The 20992-nt window shown below is 52.7% G+C and overlaps 5 protein-coding genes across 5 annotated transcripts; 3 read left to right on the top strand and 2 right to left on the bottom strand.

Moving 5' to 3' along the window:
- Nucleotides 1-4556: 4556 nt before the first annotated feature.
- On the top strand, nucleotides 4557-5843 carry KRP23_6374 (putative E3 ubiquitin-protein ligase HERC1; the record flags this gene model as incomplete). Its single annotated transcript, XM_067891559.1, has 1 exon — nucleotides 4557-5843. The coding sequence occupies one exon, from the start codon at nucleotides 4557-4559 to the stop codon at nucleotides 5841-5843; it is 1287 nt and encodes a 428-aa protein (XP_067745903.1).
- Nucleotides 5844-5903: 60 nt separating this feature from the next.
- Nucleotides 5904-6554, bottom strand: KRP23_6373 (uncharacterized protein; the record flags this gene model as incomplete). The annotated part of the gene is made up of 2 exons (XM_067891558.1): nucleotides 5904-6013; nucleotides 6095-6554. The coding sequence occupies 2 exons, from the start codon at nucleotides 6552-6554 to the stop codon at nucleotides 5904-5906; spliced, it is 570 nt and encodes a 189-aa protein (XP_067745902.1).
- Nucleotides 6555-7012: 458 nt separating this feature from the next.
- Nucleotides 7013-12390, bottom strand: KRP23_6372 (Kinesin-like protein KIF1B; the record flags this gene model as incomplete). Its single annotated transcript, XM_067891557.1, has 4 exons — nucleotides 7013-7359; nucleotides 7420-7608; nucleotides 7695-11905; nucleotides 12206-12390. 4 exons carry the CDS (start codon nucleotides 12388-12390, stop codon nucleotides 7013-7015), a joined length of 4932 nt encoding a protein of 1643 aa, XP_067745901.1.
- Nucleotides 12391-12598: 208 nt separating this feature from the next.
- Nucleotides 12599-15223, top strand: KRP23_6371 (41 kDa peptidyl-prolyl cis-trans isomerase; the record flags this gene model as incomplete). Its single annotated transcript, XM_067891556.1, has 6 exons — nucleotides 12599-12838; nucleotides 12917-13206; nucleotides 13467-13565; nucleotides 13629-13759; nucleotides 13834-13973; nucleotides 14039-15223. 6 exons carry the CDS (start codon nucleotides 12599-12601, stop codon nucleotides 15221-15223), a joined length of 2085 nt encoding a protein of 694 aa, XP_067745900.1.
- A 256-nt stretch (nucleotides 15224-15479) lies between these two features.
- On the top strand, nucleotides 15480-20882 carry KRP23_6370 (DNA-directed RNA polymerase I subunit RPA1; the record flags this gene model as incomplete). Its single annotated transcript, XM_067891554.1, has 1 exon — nucleotides 15480-20882. The coding sequence occupies one exon, from the start codon at nucleotides 15480-15482 to the stop codon at nucleotides 20880-20882; it is 5403 nt and encodes a 1800-aa protein (XP_067745899.1).
- Between the last annotated feature and the right edge of the window lie 110 nt (nucleotides 20883-20992).

Genomic DNA, 20992 nt, shown 5'->3' with positions numbered 1-20992 from the left:
AGCATATGGTGCTAGGTGGAGCTAGCGACTCGGTTCTTTCGGAAATCATAATTCAGAGCCTCAAGATTCTCAACACTGGTCCGAGATTGCTTCCTAAAGGTCGTGGTGCTGTGCGGGTATTAGAGAGCACGCATCCATACCAGGATAATTTGGACCAGTACTGGGATATCTCAATTCCTGGAGCCACGAAAATTAAACTCATTTTTGATCGACGTTGCAAAAGTGAAGTGGGATGTGACTGGTTGCGGATTTACAAGTCCGGCTCAAACCGAACGGAAACAATAGGGCCCGATCAAATTGGTGGGCGTGCAGACACTGAAAACTGGCCAGGAAGTGGCGATCGCCCTCCGCTCTATGTCGACTCGGACTCGTTCGAAGTATATTTCCACTCTGACTCAAGTAATAATGACTGGGGGTTCAAATTTTACGCCATCGGAATATTTATGGAGGACGAAATGATGCCACCGGTGGAAAGCAAGGAGTCAAGCAACTCCGAGACAGTGGTTCAGCTACTTTCTATGGCTTCCTGGATTTTAGAAACGGTGACCTCAATTCCTGATGCTGACTTTCAAGCAAGCGCGACAGCATTTAAAACGCTGTACTCGGCTGAGGCTCTGCAGACGCTGATGAAAAGCCTCGACGACTCGCCCCAATGCATTAAAACTTGTGTGCTTCAAGTGCTTGGTAACATGGCACAAAGTTCTGCTTTTCATACAATACCAGCCATCCTTGTCGAGCAAGTGCGTGACTTGATGAATGTAAAAATGCGCGCAAAGTATCAGGCCGAAGACCGTGTAGAATTGAAGTCTCCGTACCTGCAAACACTGGTGCAGTGTGCTGTTGCGGTGGATCTATCGATAGACAGTCACTGCTTTGATGGACTTATGAGCACCGACACACTGAGTGCGCACGTTTACTTACCGTATGAATCCGGTGAGGAAGGTGTTAGCAGCTTCGTCAGTGATCAAAGTACATGTATATCACCTTCCGGAAGCTACCAGTTCCAGTTGGTATTCAACAGACTCGTGTCGGCAGTGACTATCGGACTCGTTGATGGAACACTAGGGGTGACCACAAGAGACCCAGTGTTATTTGTAAAATGGGAGAACGACGGAAGAGTATCGTTCAGTTCTCATCCTAGCAACAGTGATGGTCACAAACTCGTCGAAATTCCTGGCTACAAAAGTCGAATTTGTGAGGGAGACACAGTGACTATCCAAGTTGATGTCCTACGGCAAACACTCGTTTTCCGGAAAAATAGCATTGTGGCGGCTCTAATCGCGGGGCCAACAGGATCCGGTGCTTTGGTTCCGTGGGAAACCCTTCGACCTTCACTAAACCAAGAGAGCGATATCCGACTGGTGGTTTCACATTCGAACTCCGAAAACCGGATTGAGTTTAATTCACTCCCGTTTTCTCCTGTCGCACTCATTCCTCAACGTGTAGTGCCAAACTGGTACCGCAAGATTGTTGATGCAGTTGGTATGATGTTGGATTTCCGAGAAAACATTTCACCTGCAATCGTCTCGCGAGAAAGCCGCCACCCATTGGTGTCTTCAATAACGCTTTCTAAACCTACGCGTGAGCATATTGATATCAACGGTGCAGTAGCGTTGGAGATCCGATTTGATAAGAGAACTAAGTTGCCGAAAAACGATGAGCTCCGTTTCTTTTACACAAACCAGTCTACCACGCCACCTAACGACGGTGACGAACCTTCTGTGGTGCTTTCGGGAATCAATGGCGAGGTTGACGAGAAAGAAGCTCCTCAGTTGTTTGCAGCCGAGACCTTAAAGATATCTAATCATTCTTTGTCTGTTGGAGATTTGGTCGTGAGATCGCTGGATTGGGAATACAGTGACGAGGATGGAGGTGGTGGGGGCATCGGTATTGTGCAAGAGATAACTGCTTGGGGAGGCCACAGTGGAAAAGGTGTACGCGTCCGGTGGCAACAAAATGGCTTCGAAAGTGTGTACCGGTATGATTTCAATGGCCGCTACGATGTGCAAAACTTGGAGAATACCAAGTATCAAAACACGCCATTTATCATACGAGGAAGTAAATTTTCGTATGAGTTTGTGCCAACTACGCCACAAGGACCTGCAAATCTTGATCTGAGTACAATCCCGGAATTTGTTGGTAGCTTGGAACTAAACGGGTCGTCGCAGTTGGACCTTCAGGTGTTGGAAGAGAATGAGCGTGTTCTCTCCAAAAGTGATTTTTCTATAGAGTTCTGGGCATGCATCTCCGGGCATGTGCAAGAGTTGATGGCAAAGCAGTCTGATGCAGTCGGTTGCATGGAAGTATTTCGCATCGATAGCACAGACGGCAGAGTTGTTTTACTAAGTAATGGACTTGGTCAATGCGCGCTCGACTTTCAAAGAGTGGATGAAAAGGAGTCAGTCGTGGGAAAGCGTCCGTGTGATGAGTGTACTGCTTCAGAGAGCGGCAGAACTGGTAATCTTGTCTTCGGTCAGTGGATTCACTTAGCTTTGGTGTTTTCTGGCTCAAAGGTATATGTTGTCAAGAATGGCGACATAATCTATTCTGCTCGATTTTCGGAGCACGACAGATCAGCTTTGGGTTCGAATCCATCCTTGGTTTTTGGAAATACTTCCCACGATGTCGCGTGGCCTGATGGTCAAATGAACACGCTGGTGCAATGCATCGGATTCCACGGTCATCTCTACGATATTCGGATCTGGGATGTTGCGTTTCGAGTTGAGCAGCTTCGCAGTCATTTCCGAGGTTTGGACAGTGTTGTAGTGGTGCCCAGAAGCAACAGTCGTTCAGGAACACCTACTTATGGATGCACGAAGCCTCTGTCACCATTCATGAGATATCTATCTTCTCCGCGATCACCGCGGAGATGGTTGCGCCCTGGTCCCGCAATACCTCTACACATACGAAAATGGATTACAACGAATCGAACTAGTAGGGAGATCTCCACTGTTCGCTTGAATTGCTGCGTGAAATTATTACCCTTCGCAGGTGGCGACGATACAAAGGCAAATGCTACAGTGTACTACGAAGCACACGCACTATCTAATGGCAAGATGTGCGTCGGATGGATTTTGGATGGTGTGAATGTCAGTAATCGGTCGGCCATGATCGGAGAAGAGCGTAATTCGTTTGGTATCGACCTCGGAAAGAAGGTGGCCAATTTTTCGTCCTCTTCTCAAGTCCTTGCGCCATTCACCAGGGCCGAACCAATTGGATGCAGCAGCCCTCGCCGGTCAATCGGGGGTAGCTCCTTCACGAACGATACTTTCTGCCGCAGTGGTGATGTAATCGGCTGTGCCATTAATCTTGCAACCGGCAACCAAACATTTTACGTAAATGGCGCGCTTGTTGCGGAGTATTTCTCTTCAAGCGGTGGTGAGAGCTTAGGCAGCGCAAGTCCGGGTACCGAGGAGTCTACAACCCTGTTGAGCAATAGCAAGGACCAAGAGTTTGATGGTTTGGTCGACGAGGTCATCGCTGTGAAGAAGCCGTCGCAGTCAAGTGCAACAGCTGGTGCTCTATTCACTTTTGCTGGAAGAAGCTTCTATCCTTCAGCGAGTCTTGGCCCTGAAGGTGCGCAAGGTTTGGCCTGGAATTTTGGACAACGACCGTTCAAGTTTGAGCCTTCTCTTGAGGGCCAAGACATTCTGACGATCTTCCAAGCCTCAAGCTGTGAGGAGGATGATGCATATTTTGAAGTGTATGACCACGATGAACACCACTGGGATCGGGTTGTCTACCGCCACAAGGTTCAAGATTTTACGCCTCGTCTTGTCGGATGGTGGAAATTAAACGAAGGCGAGGGTAGCATTGTTGATGATGCAAGTGGAAACAGACAGCAGGGCACTTTGGTTTTATGCGATGACAGTGTCGATGAAAAGAAAAGGTCAGTTGCGATGCAGATGCTCCAAGGAGTCTGCTGGAATGAGCACTGCTCTCCACCTGCTGTTGCGCGCAGACGTACCGGCGATAGTATCAATGCATCACCGTTTTTTTCGTTTGGATCTAGCGGTGACGCTACGAAAAAGCGTGACTCTTTTTGGGGGTATAAATTCTACGTGATTCCACATTATTCCGCGGAGACAGTTGGTCGTCGGCGTTTCCAGTCACCTTCAGTGCGTTTCAGTGACTGTCCTCGCAACTTGTTGCCTCGTCATGATCAGCAGCTCATCAAGTACATTAACAAAAAGGGGCAAAGCAAGAACCTTAACGTAACTCAGCTGCTGCATGGATCTTGGAGCGAAATCGCACCACAGGAAAACGAATTGGTGCGTTGGCCTGCGTTGATGGAAGTCGTAAATTCAGGGGGCGATGATTTGAAGAGTGAAAGAGCCGAGTCGAAACCCACCATCTTGTCGCGAGCTTTAGACAGCTCCGCGCCAGCCAAATCGCTCGTTGATTCCCATGGTCGTCTTTCAAAGCGGTTCAAAGTATTGCAAGAGTTCAACGCTGCAATTCATCGGATCCTGCCGTTTGTTGCGTTTCACCCTCCCAGTCTCGGCGATCCTGACATCAGCACCTTGGACAAGCGATTCCTACTTAGTCGACTCGTAATGGAGCAGCGGCATCGGATCTTGAGCGTCGTAAAGCGCACAGTCTGGGACAATGCACTAGGACGTACAAACGAACCTGGGGTACCGTTTGAATTGACGCTAAACCGGCCAAAGGCTATGCGGTTCCGCGCAACTGGGAAAGCGGATGTGGAAGGTCGGCACACGCTCTTCTCGCAAGCGTTCCGTCAATTGCAAACGCTTGATGGAACCCATTTTCGGCGGGAGGACGCGTTCTATCACGTGACTTTTCTTGGGGAAAATGCGCAAGATGCCGGTGGTCCGTACCGCGAGACCTTTGCGCAATACTGCGAGGAGTTGCAAAGTACGCAGTTGCCATTAATGCTGCCTACTCCAAACTCGCAGCACAACGTTGGTGTTGGACGCGAGAAATGGTTGTTAAACCCAGGTGCCCAATCTTTTACTGCCCTCCAGATGCTCGAGTTCCTCGGTAAACTTATGGGTGCATCCATTCGCAGCAAACAATATCTTGCGCTGAATATGGCGCCGTTAATCTGGAAGAAACTCGCTGGTGAGCGTCTGGGTCTGGACGACTTAGCAGCTGTGGACTCGATGCTGGTGAACTCGATGTCCAAGATGCGAACAATCGACCGCTACGGAGTAACAGAGGAAATGTTTGAGGATATCGTCATGGAAACTTTTACGACCCTAGGGGCAGATAATCGCATTGTAGAGCTCAAACCTGGGGGTGCAAGTTTGCCTGTGACATTTAGCTCACGCTGTGAGTACGCTGATCTCGTTGAGCAGGCTCGACTGCATGAAAGCGATGAGCAAGCGCAGGCAATCTTCCGTGGAATCGCCAAGATTGTACCTGCCAAACTACTTGCATGCTTTTCTGGTGCTGAGCTGGAGCTAATGGTGTGCGGGTCCCCAGAAGTGGACGTGGAATTGCTGGAGAAGTGCACGGAATACTCCAGCTGCTCACCAACGGATGGCCACATTGTATGGTTTTGGCGAGCGCTGCGAGATTTCTCACATGAGGAGCGAAGTGCCTTCCTACGGTTTGTATGGGGCCGCTCACGCCTTCCAGCTAGCGCAGACGAGTTTCCCCAGCGTTTCAAGCTGCAGTCATTCAACCAACAGCGTGCAGGTCGCAGCGTCGATGCCTACATGCCAGTGGCCCACACTTGTTTTTTCTCAATCGAACTCCCTGCATACTCGAGTGAGGCTGTACTGCGCGAGAAACTGCTGTACGCTATCTACAACTGCCAAGAAATTGATGGCGATGGTGACAGTGTTGCAGCAAATCAGCTCGGGTGGGAGGAATGAACAGTCAGTGGATCACCCGGTGCATGTATGTCGGTAGTAATTTTGATTCATAATGCATTTTTACAAAACCTTCGCTTGCAGCACCTTCAGTAGCGCTTCGTAGCGTTCCAGTTGCTCGTGCAACTCGCAAATCTCGTCTTCCTTGGCGTTTAGGCTCTCTGTCGACCACACTGTAGCAAGAACGCAGACAGCACTTCAGCATCGTCTCAAAAAAAGTCTTGTCTAGCCGAAAACCAGCAGGGAGTCCGTACCAAAGCCGTCACGCAGACGCTCAATCTCCTGTTCCTTCTCGCCGAGCTGTTCCTGAAGCCCCTCGAATTGAAGTGCGAGTGCATTTCGCTCTGCCTCTGCCTCCTGCACTTTGGCAACCACAATGTCCTCTGCTCGCTTCATCCAGAAGTCCGCGTTATCTTCCAGCATGCTGGTAGCCTCATTCATGATGACGTGGGAAGTCATAGCAAACTCCAGCATACGCTTGAGCCGATTGTTCTCCTCCACGATGTCGTCAAGATCCTGCACGTCTTTAGTCTGGCGCTCGACGGTCTCCAACGTACTTGAATCATCCTCTTTGTCTCCACTCCACCACCTTAGCAGCACCGTTGACGCTGTGTCGATAACTGTTTGGGCAATGCTTGCCGCCGTCGAAACAGCAGCCTCGAAAAGGTTAATACAGACTCGCGGCAGGTCCAACACGCTTGAGCCGATAGTCATCCATGCGTCATGGTGAATTACCAGGTGTCGAGACCGACGACGGGAAGCTGTTTTAGGTGTTGGTGGAGACCTATACAGATGTTGTACGGGGCACAACACAAGGGGCGACCTGCTGAAGCGTGGGTTTGCACGGCGTGTTGGCGACGAAGTGGAGTTTCGGCGCTTAACGAGGGCGCGGGGAGGAGTTGGCCAAGCGCTTTCAGCTCGTTCAGGTCGCAGCACTAGCTGGAGTGGCAGCATTCACAAGGTTGGCCGGCTCCGTGTGTATTTGGCGAAATAGGGTATCTCCTCGTTACTTAGATAATGCTGGGCAGGGAAGGTCGGGCCCTGAGTGTGCTTGTGAGGCATCGATCTTAGCAGTGGGTAAGGACATGGTGCACCCCTTGCGTCAGGAGCTGAGGCGAAAGGGACAATTTTAGTATTAGCCAGAATAAGAGCAAGAAGAAGTTTTTCTTTTGTTAATGCTGGTTAGCGTTTACGACGGTGGTTTTTCGCCGGGTTTTGCGCGCTTCGTCCGTGTCATCCGTCTCGTCGAAATCATCGTCGTAGTCTGCTTCGTCGTTGTCGGCTCCACTAGGGACATTGTCATTTGGCACACCTTGTGGCTCTGCTTCTGACTTAGTAACTTCAACGGTATTAATATCAGAGGCTGAGATTTTTGCACCTTTGTCATCAAGTTTGTTCGTGTCAGTAGATGGTTGTAGCTGGGGCTGTACTTCCGTCTGCGAAGGCGTTTTCGCCAATTGAATCCATTCCGCGAGTTTTGCTATCATTGCTTCATTTCCTGTTGCTGCATCCGCCGCTCCTGCGCCAAAAGATTGTTTGTTAGCATATTTTAAATAGTGTCGCTCGATCAGACCCTCACCGATGGCTAACACGTATAGCTGAGTAATTTCAGCACCCAGCTTGTCGTCCTTGTGTTTTGTGGGAACTGAGGTCTCGCTGCCTCCACCTTTGGCACCCGTCATCTCTATCAGCGACTGATAGCGTTCCAATTGCTCCTGTAGCTCACTGAGTTCGTCTTCTTTCGAGTTCATCCGATCTGTAACCCACACTAATTCACAAAACAGTGCCAATATGTACAACCGTCAGCAGCAAGAACTACATATTGCGAACTACGTAACAACCTCCAGTCCTTACCGTAGCCATCGCGAATACGCTCGATTTCTTGGTCCTTTTCGTTGGTCTCGGCGAAAAGCTGCTCTTCCTTCTGCCGTGCAGAGTCACGTTCTTCAGTCACAACCTGCAACTGGAGCTGTAGTTCTTCCTCTGCCTCTTCGAGCTCTTTCACACGCTTGGCAGACTCAAGCAGCGCCTGCTCTGCTTGCCGTGCCTTTTCCTCGCTGGTAGCAAGCTCTTGTTCTAATGTCAGCACCTTAGCCTCCATCTTCTCCAGATCGGCTAGACGTCGAAGCTCGTTCGTCTGTGCCTCCAACAGCAGCCTTTCATTCTCCCGAACTGCCGATTCCGATTCACCATTGTTTGTCCTAGCACTGTTCGATCCATCTGCTGCAGTCGACTGGGGTTGAGCCTGTACTTCGGCCTCTGCTGCCTCGGCTCGTCGTCTCCAACTGTCGAGCTCAGCTCCAGCAGTGCTGCACTGCGCTTCCAATCTGCCTGCAGCCAATTTGAGTAAAGTCTCGGCCGCCAATGCGCGTTCGAGCTCTTGCTTCATGCGATCATGTTCGTCGTGAAGAGCTCTAAGTGCAGCTTCACCCTCCGCCGCTTTAGCTTTCAGTGTTGCATCTGCCTCGGCTTCATTCTCCATAAGTGCAGCTCGTGTTTGCTGAAGGAGTGAATACTGCTGCTGTCCAAATGCTTCTTGCTCCTTGCTTTGTAGCTCTGCTGCTTCTAGAGCACGGCGCTGCTCATCCAGCTGCACGCGAGCGGACATGAGTTCTCCATTCAGTTCTGCTAACCGTGACTGTCCTTCTTGTTGAGTCGCATCTTGCTGTTCCTTGTTGTTTGTCAACTGTGCTCGCAAGTTGGTAGCTAACTCCTCGAGCTGCTGTTTTGTCTGCTGCAATGCCTCATGAGCACGCTTTTGTTCTCCGGCCTGCAGGGATAGCGTTTGTAGTTGATGCTCTTTCTCGCTGAGCTGCGTTTGCAGCGTGTCTCCACGGCGTTTAAAATCGTCAGACTGAGTAGTGGCCTGTGTTAACTCGCAATGAAGGCTATCCCCGCGAGACTTCTCACGATCGGTGCGCTGGTTTGCAGTTTCTACCTGAGCCGAAAGATGCGCATGCTGCTCTTGCATCTCACGCTCCTTCTTCTCCCAAGCAGCGCTCGCAGCTCTCAACTTTGCCAGCTCCTCTCCATAGCTTGCTAACTGAGCATGTTTTTCACTTTCTGCAACCTTAGCACGTTCATACAGAGCACGAGCTTCCTCCAGCACAAGTACCGCAGTGTGCCGAAGTTGTTCAAGCAACGCCTGAGCCTTGGATGCTAGCGCCTGAATATTCTGTGCGAGGGAGCTACTCTCGTGTGCCTCCCGGCCGAAAACCTCGCACTGCAATGCAGCGCGGTGATGCCATTTGGCACATGTAAGCTGGAGAAAGCGACCTGCTCTGCTTCCATCCGCCTTAGAATCGCCTGCTAGCGCAATGGAGATCGTACCTTCAGCATCCGTGTTAGCATCGAACTCGCCTAGGACACGCCAGTCGTCAGCATTGCCTGTGAAGCTTGTAGCGACTCGAAGGCGCGTCACCCAGCCATCTTGTGGAGTATCTGCATTAGTTTCAGGTTCGGCTTCAGTTTCGGTCTCGGTTGCCGGAGTGCTACTCGCGGCACTCTGCTCTTGGACTACACGTGGGTGCTTCACTGCATGGTCTATCGCTGCGAGCACAAAATACCCTAAGAACTGGAGTGTGTCTGTGGGCTCCTTGCCTGCTAAAATGTTCGAGGTCGTAGCTGCGATGATCACACTCGGAGCATTCTCAACATTTTGTTGCTGACGTTGATACCAAGCCTGCACATAGTCTAGCACAGCAGACAAATACTCTCCACGTTCCGTTTTGGTGGCGAGTTGCGCGTAGTCACGCTGTGTTTCTGTTATCGCGTCGATTGCGAAGCCTGTATTTCGCATGACCGCCGAAATCACATCATGCAAGAATCGCACAGGTGGCCGTGCGAACAGCTTTGCGGGGATCACATCCGTCTTCAACAAGTCTTGCCAGGACATAGCATGACTTAGCAGCTCATAAGTCAATTCGTTCGTCCCAGCCACTTGATCAAGCTTGTACCGAGCTGTTATCACCTGGAGGTCAGCGGTGTTCGGTAATACAAAGGTTGAAGCCACAGGATCCGCGGCTGGGGCACTACCACCTACTGATTGTGATGCTGCACGTGACTCCGCTGAAGAGGTCGAACTCCCATTTGGTTGTAATGTACCACCACGTACAGATACCGAGTCAAAAATGCGGGGAAGCTCGAAATCGATCACTAGCGACGGTGTGGTATCCTGTGCGTCGGGGGTCCAGCACTGAGCACCGTTTAGTCTAGTATACTTCGCGTCTTGCGTTTTTGATGAGGCTGAGAGACATTCATCTGGTAGTAATCGTGACTCCAGACCAAGTGCAGCTATTTCGCCGTCTCCAATATAATCTGCAGAGCTGCTGTCATTTTGGGAGGTGGCCTTGGCTTTCCACGTTTCCTCCCAGGCTTTCGAGACAGCTAACAGCTTGGTTCTAGCTTCCTCCCAGCGAGTAAGCTGCTGAGCGACCTCAGGTGTTTTAGTGGTAGCATCTTGTAACAGAACGATGTGCTGGTCCGCAAAACTTACGAAGTGCTTCGTAACGGTGGCGAATTCGAAGATTCGCTCGCGATCGCTCTTGATGGACTGAACCAGCGTCGAACGCTGAGTCCGTACTAGAGCTAACGTAATGGATAAGCCACGCTCTCGCTCTTCTAGAAGTTGTTCTTCTTCCTTTGCAGCTTTTGCTGCCTGCGCAGCGTTTGATGCCACCTTTCCGGCCGTGACAGCTGATGCAGCAGCCTGCTCCGCTTTGAGCTGTGCATGCCTTGCCTTTAAACGTAATAGCTCGCGAGTCATTGTGTTGATGAGCGCACTGCGATCACTCACGAGTTGCCCTTCCAGCTTCAACAGCTTGTCACTTTCGTCTCCAATATTCTGCAACTTACTGCCCATTTGGCTTGCGGTCATGTGAGCCGCTGACGTAGCTACTGAATCTTCACGCCGCTGGGGCAAAAGGTTCATCGTCGATTTGGAGGCACTGCTGGCCTCTTGGCTAAGACCACATCGCCGAGACCAAAGCTCTACGTCTTTTTGGAGTGAATCACGGAATACCTGAATGAGTGTGCGCAAGTCTTTCGCTTCGCCTTCCATCGACTTAACTTTCTGGGCCATCTCGAGCCACTGAACCGCCACAGAAGCAGCAACAACATCGGTCGCAGCCGTATTGTTGCCGTCAAGATCACGAAGCGCACGCATCATGAGCTCTAAGTCGCCCTTTTCCTCCAGAAGCCGCCATTTCTTGGTACGCTCTTCACGGATACGTTGATCAGCTAGTGCACGCTCTCTAGCAAGCTTTTTGCGCTCCATTTCATGCTGTTTCGACAGTTTAGCCTTGTCCTCCCAAGTCTGTAGTCTCACGCGATCCATCTCTTGAATCTGCTTCTCGTATTTCATTACGATATCATCCTTTTCTTTGGGATCGAGCCCCATCGTAGCCTCCATTTGGTCCTGAAGTTTTTGCTTGAGTGCCGCAATCTCTTCATTGAGCTGTGAAATTTGTGACGATGCCTCATTTTTCTTGGCATTCACCTTGATACTCTTAGCACGACTAGCGTACTTGAGGGTACTTAGCGTCTCTGAAAAATTAATGCTGGCTGGTGATAGCGTTGCAAGCATTGAGCAGAGACTATTACCACCAAGTGATTCCTGCAGCACACGCGTGAGCTTGGAGTTTCGGTAAGGAATAAACACCTTTTTACTGGCACGGGAGGCCTCGACGAGAGCATTGATGACGTTGCCTAGGGCACTGAGTGATTTGTTGATGTTGGCGCCTTCACGAAGTCGATCACCTTGTGCCCCAGTAGACGCAGCGCGTTCAGAACCGGCAAGATCAACCAGATTGATCTTCGCAAACAGGCTCTTAGTTTCGTCATCGGCATCCTTTTGGTGAATCTTGATCGTGAAAATGGAGTGCGAACGTGAGCTTTCAGCGTTCATCTGCGTGTAGCCGACAGTTCGAGACTGTGCACCAATTGCCATGAGCTCTACTATCTCTTCCCGCGTTTCCACAACACGCTCTTGTAAATCTTTCACGTAGATTCCCAGCACTGAGTGCTCCTTAATCTCCAAGCCACCTTTGTTCTTCTTGCCATTCCCACTGGAGTCCAACAAGTCGTAGATAATTTCGTTGTAAATCTCAAAGAATGAACACTCGACGAGGAAGCGCTTGTTGGGGTTTTCGACGCGTTCTGTGGCCACTCGCTCAAAGATGGCGCGATTTACTCGTGGAATGAGACCTTCTAGGCTCGCTGTCCCGCCGGTAACACCTGTCATGCTGAAAGACTTACCACTACCAGTCTGTCCGTACGCAAAGATGGTGCCGTTGTAGCCTCCGAAAGCTCGATCCAGCAGGGGCATACCAATGTCTTGAAATACAGACTCTTGTTCCGAGTCGCACCCGTAAACGAAATCGAAGCCGAACTCGTGCTTCTCAGCCGGGTTATCCATGTTTGTAAGCACGGCCGTACCATTCGGCTGACATGTAAAGCACGAGACTGCTTGCTCACGATTTTCTCGCTCGTTCATGGGCCGGCATCGCACGGCCACGCGGATGTTCTCGGCCTCCTTCTCATCGGCCTTCATGGTGCCTTCTACCGCTTAAATCGGTTAGTGCCTGCTCGTTGCTCCGAGTTTTACCCGTAGCTAGACAACCTCAGGCAGACACCGGGCATTCGTTGTTGTGTCGGTTGCTGTCGAAGGTCGGCTGAAGAAGTTATTCGCATACACATATCTGCTCGCGATAAAAATAAGAGACGCTACGTCCCTGCTTCATGAAGTTGTTGCTGTTGCAATGGACGACGTGTTTGATGCCGAGACAGGTGAAATGCTCGAGCTCTTGCAGCAGTCACCAGTAGTTGTTGACGTTCCAGGATCATCTTCTGCACCAATCGTTCAATTGGCTTTGTTCCAGCAGCAGGAGCCACCAAAGATCCAGCCTCCCCCGACTCGAGCTGTTCACCGTGATACACAGTCACAACGGTCCCTGGGCGACTATGTCGACTGGGAACGGCAGCAAGTCTCCAAAGTGGAGGTGCGAGCTATCTGAGACCATATGAAATGCAGCCGATTGCGCCACTAACCATGATACTTGAATGGACTTCACCAACAGAAAGCGGAGGAAAGTTTTCGGGACTCGCTCGCAGGGATTCGACACGAGCTGCAGAGTCGCGGACTCTCGGAAGCGACGCGTCTGAGTCTGACCATGGAGCTACTAGAAAAGACCAAGCAGGGCTACGCGTGCCACTTGCAGGAGCTGGTAGTGGAGGAGCTGACTCGCGAGATGGATCGAGAGGTGGCGACGCGGCTGGAGGTCGCCCCGCTCGGCCGCGAACGCATGCAGCGCAGACACGACAAGGAGCGCGCCTTCTACCGAGCGCAGATCGCCCGAGTCCGCGAGGAGTGCAAGATGGCGCTCGCGGCGGCCGCGGCCAAGAACAACCTGCTGCGCTGACGCAGAGAAGCTCTGCGCTGTGCGCGTTGCAGCCATGTTGTTGCTCATCGTCAGCAAATGGATACTTTTCCAGAACATTCGAGCCAATCACGACGAGCTTCGACTGAGATAAGTGATAACTGTCATAACGAATAGTTGGATATAAGTGATTACAGTGCTAGGCTTGAATGTAGCTGAAAATACCTTTCTAACATTTTATATCTTCCAGATCATATACCCTGTATGAGAAAATCTGTCCAAAACTCGTAAAACCTGATTTTCCGCCGCCAGATCTTCCCCGCTCACAAAGTAAACAGCCAGCAGCCAAGTAAGTCGCCGTGCCGCGCAGTAGCCGCTGCGTCGCCCTGACCTCTTTTGCTATCCTTTCCAGTTTAGAGACTGAAACCATGGCCGACGCTACCAAGAAGGAGCCTGTGGACCTGTCAGGAGACGGCGGCGTACTTAAGGAGACGTACGTGGAAGGCTCGGGCGAGCTCCCGCCCGCCGGCGATGAGATCCGCGGTACGTGCAATTCACAGACCAATTGGCTGCAATGCAGCGACTCTCTAACGTGGATCATGTGCACCTTTTGCTAGCCCACTACACCGGTACGCTGCTGGACGGCTCTAAGTTTGACAGTTCGCGCGACCGCGACTCCGAGTTTAAGTTCGTGCTGGGCAAGGGCAACGTGATCAAGGCGTGGGACCTGGCCTTCGCCTCGATGAAAGTTGGCGAGGTGCGTGTAATTGCAGCAATGCAGTGTGGCTGGTTTGCTGACGGTTTGACGCTTTGTGCCTGCAGAAAGCCGTGCTGACGTGTATGCCCGAGTACGCGTACGGGGCCAGCGGCAGCCCGCCCAAGATCCCGGCCAATGCCACGCTCAAGTTCGACGTAGAGCTGCTGGGCTTCAGCCCCAAGGCCAAGGAGATGTGGGAGATGGACGCCGAGGAGAAGATCGCCGAGGCGACCAAGCTCAAAGCGAAGGGGACGGAGCAGTTCAAGGCCAAGCAGTTTGACGCCGCCGCGGCCACCTACAACCAGGCTGCCTCGTACATGGAGGACATGTACGATGTCGCTGACGAGGACAAGAAGGCCATGAAGCAGTTGCAGACCACGTGCTTCTTGAACGCTGCTATGGCGTTCCTCAAGGTGAACGACTACGCGGAGGCAGTGTCCGTTGCTACCAAGGCGCTGAACAACGAGCCTACGAATGTTAAGGCGCTATACCGCCGTGGCGTGGGCCGCATGCACACGAACGACCTGGAGCGCGCGAAGGAGGACCTGCTGGCTGCTGGCAAGCAGGACCCGGCCAACCGCGAGGTGCGTCGCGAGCTCGAGGTGCTCAAGAAGAAGATGAAGGATGCACGCCAGAAAGAGAAGGCTGTGTTCGGCGGTCTGTTCGGCAAGGTGTCAATGTACGACGACAAGTCGACTGTGGAGACCGAGCCGGAGCTGGACCCCAACAACCCGAAGGTATTCTTCGACATTAAGATTGGCGAGGAGGACGCCGGCAGGGTCGTAATGCAGCTGTACAAGGACATTTGCCCGAAGACGGCCGAGAACTTCCGTGCGCTGTGTACGGGCGAGAAGGGCAACTGCTCGACGGGCCAGCCGCTGCACTACAAGGGCAGCTCGTTCCACCGCGTGATCAAGAACTTCATGATCCAGGGCGGAGACTTCACGCGCGGGGACGGCACGGGCGGCGAGAGCATTTATGGCGACAAGTTCCCGGACGAGAACTTCCGGCTCAAGCACACGGAGCCCGGTCTGTTGTCCATGGCCAACGCCGGCCCGGGCACGAACGGGTCGCAGTTCTTCATCACGACAGTGGCCACGCCGCACCTAGACGGCAAGCACGTGGTGTTCGGCAAGGTCGTGGAGGGCTTCGAGCTGGTGAAGCAACTCGAGGACTTGGAGACGGACAAGGGCGACAAACCCACGCTTCCCGTCGTCATCGCGGACTGCGGCATGTACGAGGAGGCATAGATCACCACCAGCAGTGGCACAGGTGCGGCCGCAACAATTCATTTTAATGTAGCCATCTCGATTTCGTCACTCTTTCTGAAAATCCCACTTTACTGCCGGAAAACATCTTGCGATTGGCTAAAACTCGCCTTGACTTGACTGGCCACAATCCTGTAACGGCGATGTCGTTTGGTGCCCACCAGTAGATTTCCAACCACGGGCAGTGCAGTGCGCATTCCACGGCAGCAGCAAGCGCGGAAGTAGCAAGCACCCGCCAATGGACTCGGCCACAGACCAGACCATCCTCCGTCATGAGGTGGCGGAGGTGGCCTTCGGCTTCTACAGCGACGCCGAGATCCGCGACCTGAGTGTCAAGCAGCTCACGAGCCGCCTGAGCTTCGACTCGCTCAACAACCCCGTGATGGGCGGGCTGTACGACCCAGCAATGGGCCCAGTGGACTTCAACATGATCTGCCCCACGTGCCACCAGACGCAGAAGGAGTGCCCCGGTCACCTGGGCCACATTGAGCTGCCCGTGCCCGTGTACAGCCCTGTGCTCTTCGGCCAGATGTTCAACCTGCTCAAGCGCAAGTGCTTCACGTGCCACAAGTTCCGCGTCGCCAGTGCGCGCTCCCGCGTGGTGCGCGTCAAGATCCTCCTGCTGGACAACGGCTTCGAGAACGAGGCGGCCCAGCTGACGGAGCTGCTCGAGCAGCGCAACGGTGTAGAGGATGAGCCCCCGCAGCGCACGCTCCAGCGCCAGCAGGCTATTCTGGATGAGTACGAGCGCCTCGCGCTGTCTAAGAGCCTCAGTAGTACCAACGGAAAGACGCAGCTGCTGCGCCCGCTGCCTCGTCTCGCCGAGGTAGAGCGCGAGAAGCTTGCAACGGAATTCCTCAAGGGCATGAAGAACAAGTGCGAGAACTGCGGAGCTATTTCTCCGGCTCTTCGTCAGGACGCTAACGCCAAGATCTTCCTCAAGGGATTGAGCGCACGCGCGCGCAAGGTTAACCGATCCAAGAACCTGACGGTCACGTCGGCTTTGGACACGATTCGTGGCAATGTGTCGGACGGTGAGGCCGATCCCATGAACGGTGACGACTCCGAGTCGGAAATGGAGGACGATGAGGACAAATACGCGATGACTGAAGACTCGTCCTCGCGCAGCAAGTTCCTACCCCCTCTTGAGGTGCAGTCGCAGTTGCAGTTGATGTGGCAGAACGAGGATGGTCTCATGGAGCTGCTTTACGGTGACCGCCACATTGCCAGCGGACGTATCTCTGGCCGTAAGCCCGACGGCTGGCGCAAGTTCTTCCTGAATGTTGTTCCTGTTGCGCCGTCTCGTTTCCGTCCACCCGTGTTCATGGGTGACAAGCAGTTCGAGCACGCCCAAAACTCACATCTGTCTAAGATTATGACCCTTGCTGAAAGCATTGTGCAGGGCGACTACTACAAGCGCCAAGGCGCCACAACTTCAGACGAGGAGGATGCAGAGAAGGAGGCGCAGGTTAACCTCTCGCGTAAGCTTGCGCTTTGGACGGAATTGCAGAACGCTGTCAATCTCCTTGTCGATAGCAGCAAGGCTAAACCGGGTACCGACGTTGCGCAGGGTATCAAGCAGGTTATCGAAAAGAAGGAGGGTCTCTTCCGCAAACACATGATGGGTAAGCGCGTGAACTACGCTGCCCGCTCGGTTATTTCTCCTGATCCGTACATCAGTACCAGTCAGATTGGTGTACCCCTGCGTTTTGCTAAGACGCTCACATACCCTCAGCCCGTGACGCCGTGGAACGTAGAGGAAATGCGTCAACTTGTTATCAACGGGCCTGATGTACACCCTGGCGCAAACTTTGTGGAAAGCGAAAATGGCCGCCTTATCGATTTGAGCAAGCGTTCGCCGCACCAGCGTGAGGCTATCAGTAAGACTCTACTTACGCGCTCTGCGAGTGCTCAGGGTACCAGTAAGAATCGCGTGAAGCGTGTCTGGCGACACCTGAAGACGGGTGATGTTGTGCTGATGAACCGTCAGCCGACTCTGCACAAGCCGAGTATTATGGCGCACACCACGCGTGTTCTCACGAACCCGAAGATGCAGACCATTCGTATGCACTACGCCAACTGTAACACGTTCAACGCCGATTTCGATGGTGATGAAATGAACATGCACTTTCCGCAGAATGAATTGGCTCGCTCGGAGGCTTACAACATTGCCTCGAATGACAACCAGTACATCGTGCCGACAGATGGATCTCCTCTGCGTGGTCTTATTCAGGATCACGTTGACTCGGGTGTGAAGCTTACGCAACGTGATACGTTCCTGACGAAGGACATGTACATGCAGCTCCTGTACAATGCCTGGGCTAGTATGGAGGATGCCGGTGTCGAGAAGGCGCACATTGAGACCGTGGCGCCGGCTATCCTGAAGCCGGAACCGCTCTGGACGGGTAAACAAGTGATTACTTCGGTGCTTAAGCTGTTGACGAAGGGCCTTCCACCTCTGAACTTGGACAGCAAAGCCAAGATTAAGGGAGATCTCTACGGCTCAGCGAACAATGAGCACGTTGTGATCTTCCGTGATGGCGAACTGCTCCAGGGAGTTCTGGACAAGAGTCAGTTTGGTGCGAGCATGCACGGTATGGTTCACGCATGCTACGAGGTGTACGGTGCGCGTATTGCCGCCGATCTTCTGTCTGCGCTTGGTCGTCTGTTCACTTGCTATCTGCAGTTTGCTGGCCACACATGCGCTATGGAGGACCTGACACTCAACAAGGCGGCCGAGAAGCGGCGTCGCAAGCTTGTTGAGGATTCTGAGGTTATGGGCGAGGAGGCCTACGCTGAGTTTGCTGGCCTCACTGAGTTGCTCGAGATGAAGCGTGAGTCTGAGAAGGATGGCAAAAAACGCCGTATGAACGAGATGGAGCGTACTCAGATCCGGGATCGCATGCGCACGCTGCTTTCTGGAACCGACGCTGCCGACAACGCCAAGGCTCTTGATGCCCACATGATGGGCTGCGTTCACGGATCCAACAGTGACATTATCAAGACGTGTTTGCCCTCAGGCCAGTCTAAGCCGTTCCCAAAGAACAATTTCTCGCTCATGGTGCTGACTGGTGCTAAGGGTTCGATGGTGAACCACTCCCAGATTTCATGTGGTCTTGGCCAGCAGGCTCTTGAGGGTCGTCGAGTCCCTATCCTGTGTAGCGGTCGTTCTCTGCCATCGTTTGAGCCTTTCGACCCTGCCCCGCGCGCTGGTGGCTACGTTACGGATCGATTCCTTACTGGTCTTCGTCCTCAGGAGTACTACCACCATTGTATGGCTGGCCGTGAAGGTCTTGTCGACACTGCTGTGAAAACGAGTCGTAGTGGTTACCTGCAGCGCTGTTTGATCAAGCATCTCGAAGATCTGCAGGTTGGGTACGACCACACTGTGCGCAACAGTGATGGTAACGTGGTTCAGTTTCTGTACGGTGAAGATGGTGTCGACCCGGTGCAAAGCGCCATGCTGTCCGGAAAGGATGCTCAGTTTGACTTCCAGGCAATGAACCACCGTAGTATTTCGCACAAGCATGGCATTAATGCCAAGTTCTTCGAGAAGACGAAGCTGGACATCATGAAGCCGTTGAAGCTGCACGAGGAGGTTCGCGAGGCTAAGGACAACGACTTCGCTAGCACCTCGTCGGTGCTGAAGCCTGGTGTGAAGGCTATGTGCCGTCGCTTGAAGCAGGGTGAGACGAAGTGGAAACGTGGGACCATTGAACTTGGTTTCCACGCTGCTGAGATCGTGGCTGTGGTAGAGGAGAACGAGGACGGCCGAGAGAGCAAGTACGACATCAAGTACCTGGACACGGGTCTGAAGGCGTTCGGAGTTCCCCGCACTACCAAATTCAAGGCCAGCAAGCCGACAAACACAACTCGTGCGATGTCCGGTCGCGTTGACATCATCAAGGTTTCTCTTGAGGACCCTGTGATGCAGAGTTTGCCGCTGAACGACCACGTTGGATTAATTTCAGAGAGAATCCAGGATAAACTTCGCAGCTACAACAAGCGCAACCCATCGCACTGCCTGGAGCTGAAGAAGAAAAAGAAGAGCAAGAAGTCTAAAAAGAGCAAGCACGACGGGGATGGCGAGATTGACCGTGACGCTATGCAGTCAAAGCACCTGGTGACCCCTGATGCATTCCAGCTTTTGGTGTGGGTGAACTACTTGCGTAGCATGTGTTCTCCTGGTGAGTGCGTTGGTATCCTGGCAGCTCAGGGTATTGGTGAGCCGTCCACGCAGATGACGCTGAACACGTTCCATCTTGCTGGTCACGGTGCTGCTAATGTGACTCTGGGTATCCCGCGTTTGCGTGAAATTATCATGACGGCTAGTCAGAAGATGTCTACTCCTATGATGACTATTCCTCTTCGCGATGATGTTGAATCGTCAAGGGCCCAGGAGGTGGAACAGCGTTTGAACCAGGTTGCTCTATCTGAGCTCATCAACAGTACCAACGGTGTTCGCGTGAAGGACGAGTTCCACAGCAGCGAAAATGGCATTCTGTGGGTACGCGATTACCAGATCCGTTTGACCTTCTTCCAGCTGGAGGAGATCAAGCGCGTTTTCGGATTGAGTGCGGACCAGGTGTTTAACTCTGTAGGACGGGGCTTTGTGGGCAAGCTGCTCACACTTATCTCTCGTGAGATGAAGAAGAGTGGTGTGACTGTTTCTGCTAAGGCGGAATCTAACAACTTTAGTGCTCCTGCGGCATCTGACCGGAAAAAGAAGGGGGATGACGATGACGATGACGACGACGAACAGGGCACTCTCCGCTTCGGCAGCCGTGGTGAAGTCCAGGGCTATGGTGAGATGGACGAAGAGGACGAGAAGATTCGCAAGGATCAGATGGCCAACGATGATTTGGACAATGACTCGGACGATGAGGCTTCCGGTATCAACGACATGAACAGCTCGGATGACGAGCCTGCGGAGAACGGCAAGAAGACTTTCGCTGCCAATGGTATGGAGTCCCTTGAGGTCCCAAACAGCGTGCGCAAGAATCCTTATTTTGTGTTCTGCGGACGCAATGAAAAAAAGAATTTCGTGGAGCTGCACCTGCGTTTCCCAACGCACTCGAAGACGCTGCTGATGGTGCCGCTCGTGGAGAAGATCGCCAAGCAGGTGCTGGTGCAGTACTGCCCAGGTATTTCGCGATGCTACCTCATCAACCAGCGTATTGGCGAGGCGCAGGAGGAGAAGCCATGCGTGCAGACGGAGGGTCTCAACTTCCAGGAGATCTGGGGCTTCGACGACATCCTGGATGTCAACAACCTTGCCACCAACGACGTCTACAAGGTGCTACAGACTTACGGCGTTGAGGCCGCTCGCGCAAGTATTTCGAAGCAGATTATGGACGTGTTCGGCGTTTACGGTATCAGTGTCGATCCTCGTCACTTGAGCTTGCTTGCCGACTACATGACTGCGCAGGGCGGGTACATGCCGCTCAACCGTATGGGCATGAACTACAAGGGCTCATCCCTGCAGCAAATTACGTTCGAGACGTCCATGAAGTTCCTGTCGCAGGCCGCTTTGGGTGGTCTGGTGGATACGTTGGAGAGTCCGTCCGCTCGTCTGGTGCTTGGCCAGCCGCCGCGCGTGGGTACTGGCAGCTTCTCGCTTTTGCAGCCCATTGCATTATAAGCAGAAGTTACCCACTACACAGCGCAGTAGCAAATAGAAGTGCAGCAGGTACAACACGAGCCATGTCCATATTTTCATGACTGCAACCTACAATATACACGTTCGTAAAG

Source organism: Phytophthora ramorum (assembly GCF_020800215.1).
Source record: "Phytophthora ramorum isolate Pr-102 chromosome Unknown Phyram_PR-102_s0005, whole genome shotgun sequence".
NCBI lineage: Eukaryota > Oomycota > Peronosporomycetes > Peronosporales > Peronosporaceae > Phytophthora > Phytophthora ramorum.
Note: the sequence above shows the minus strand (reverse complement) of the source record. Positions and strands in the feature narration are given on the sequence as shown.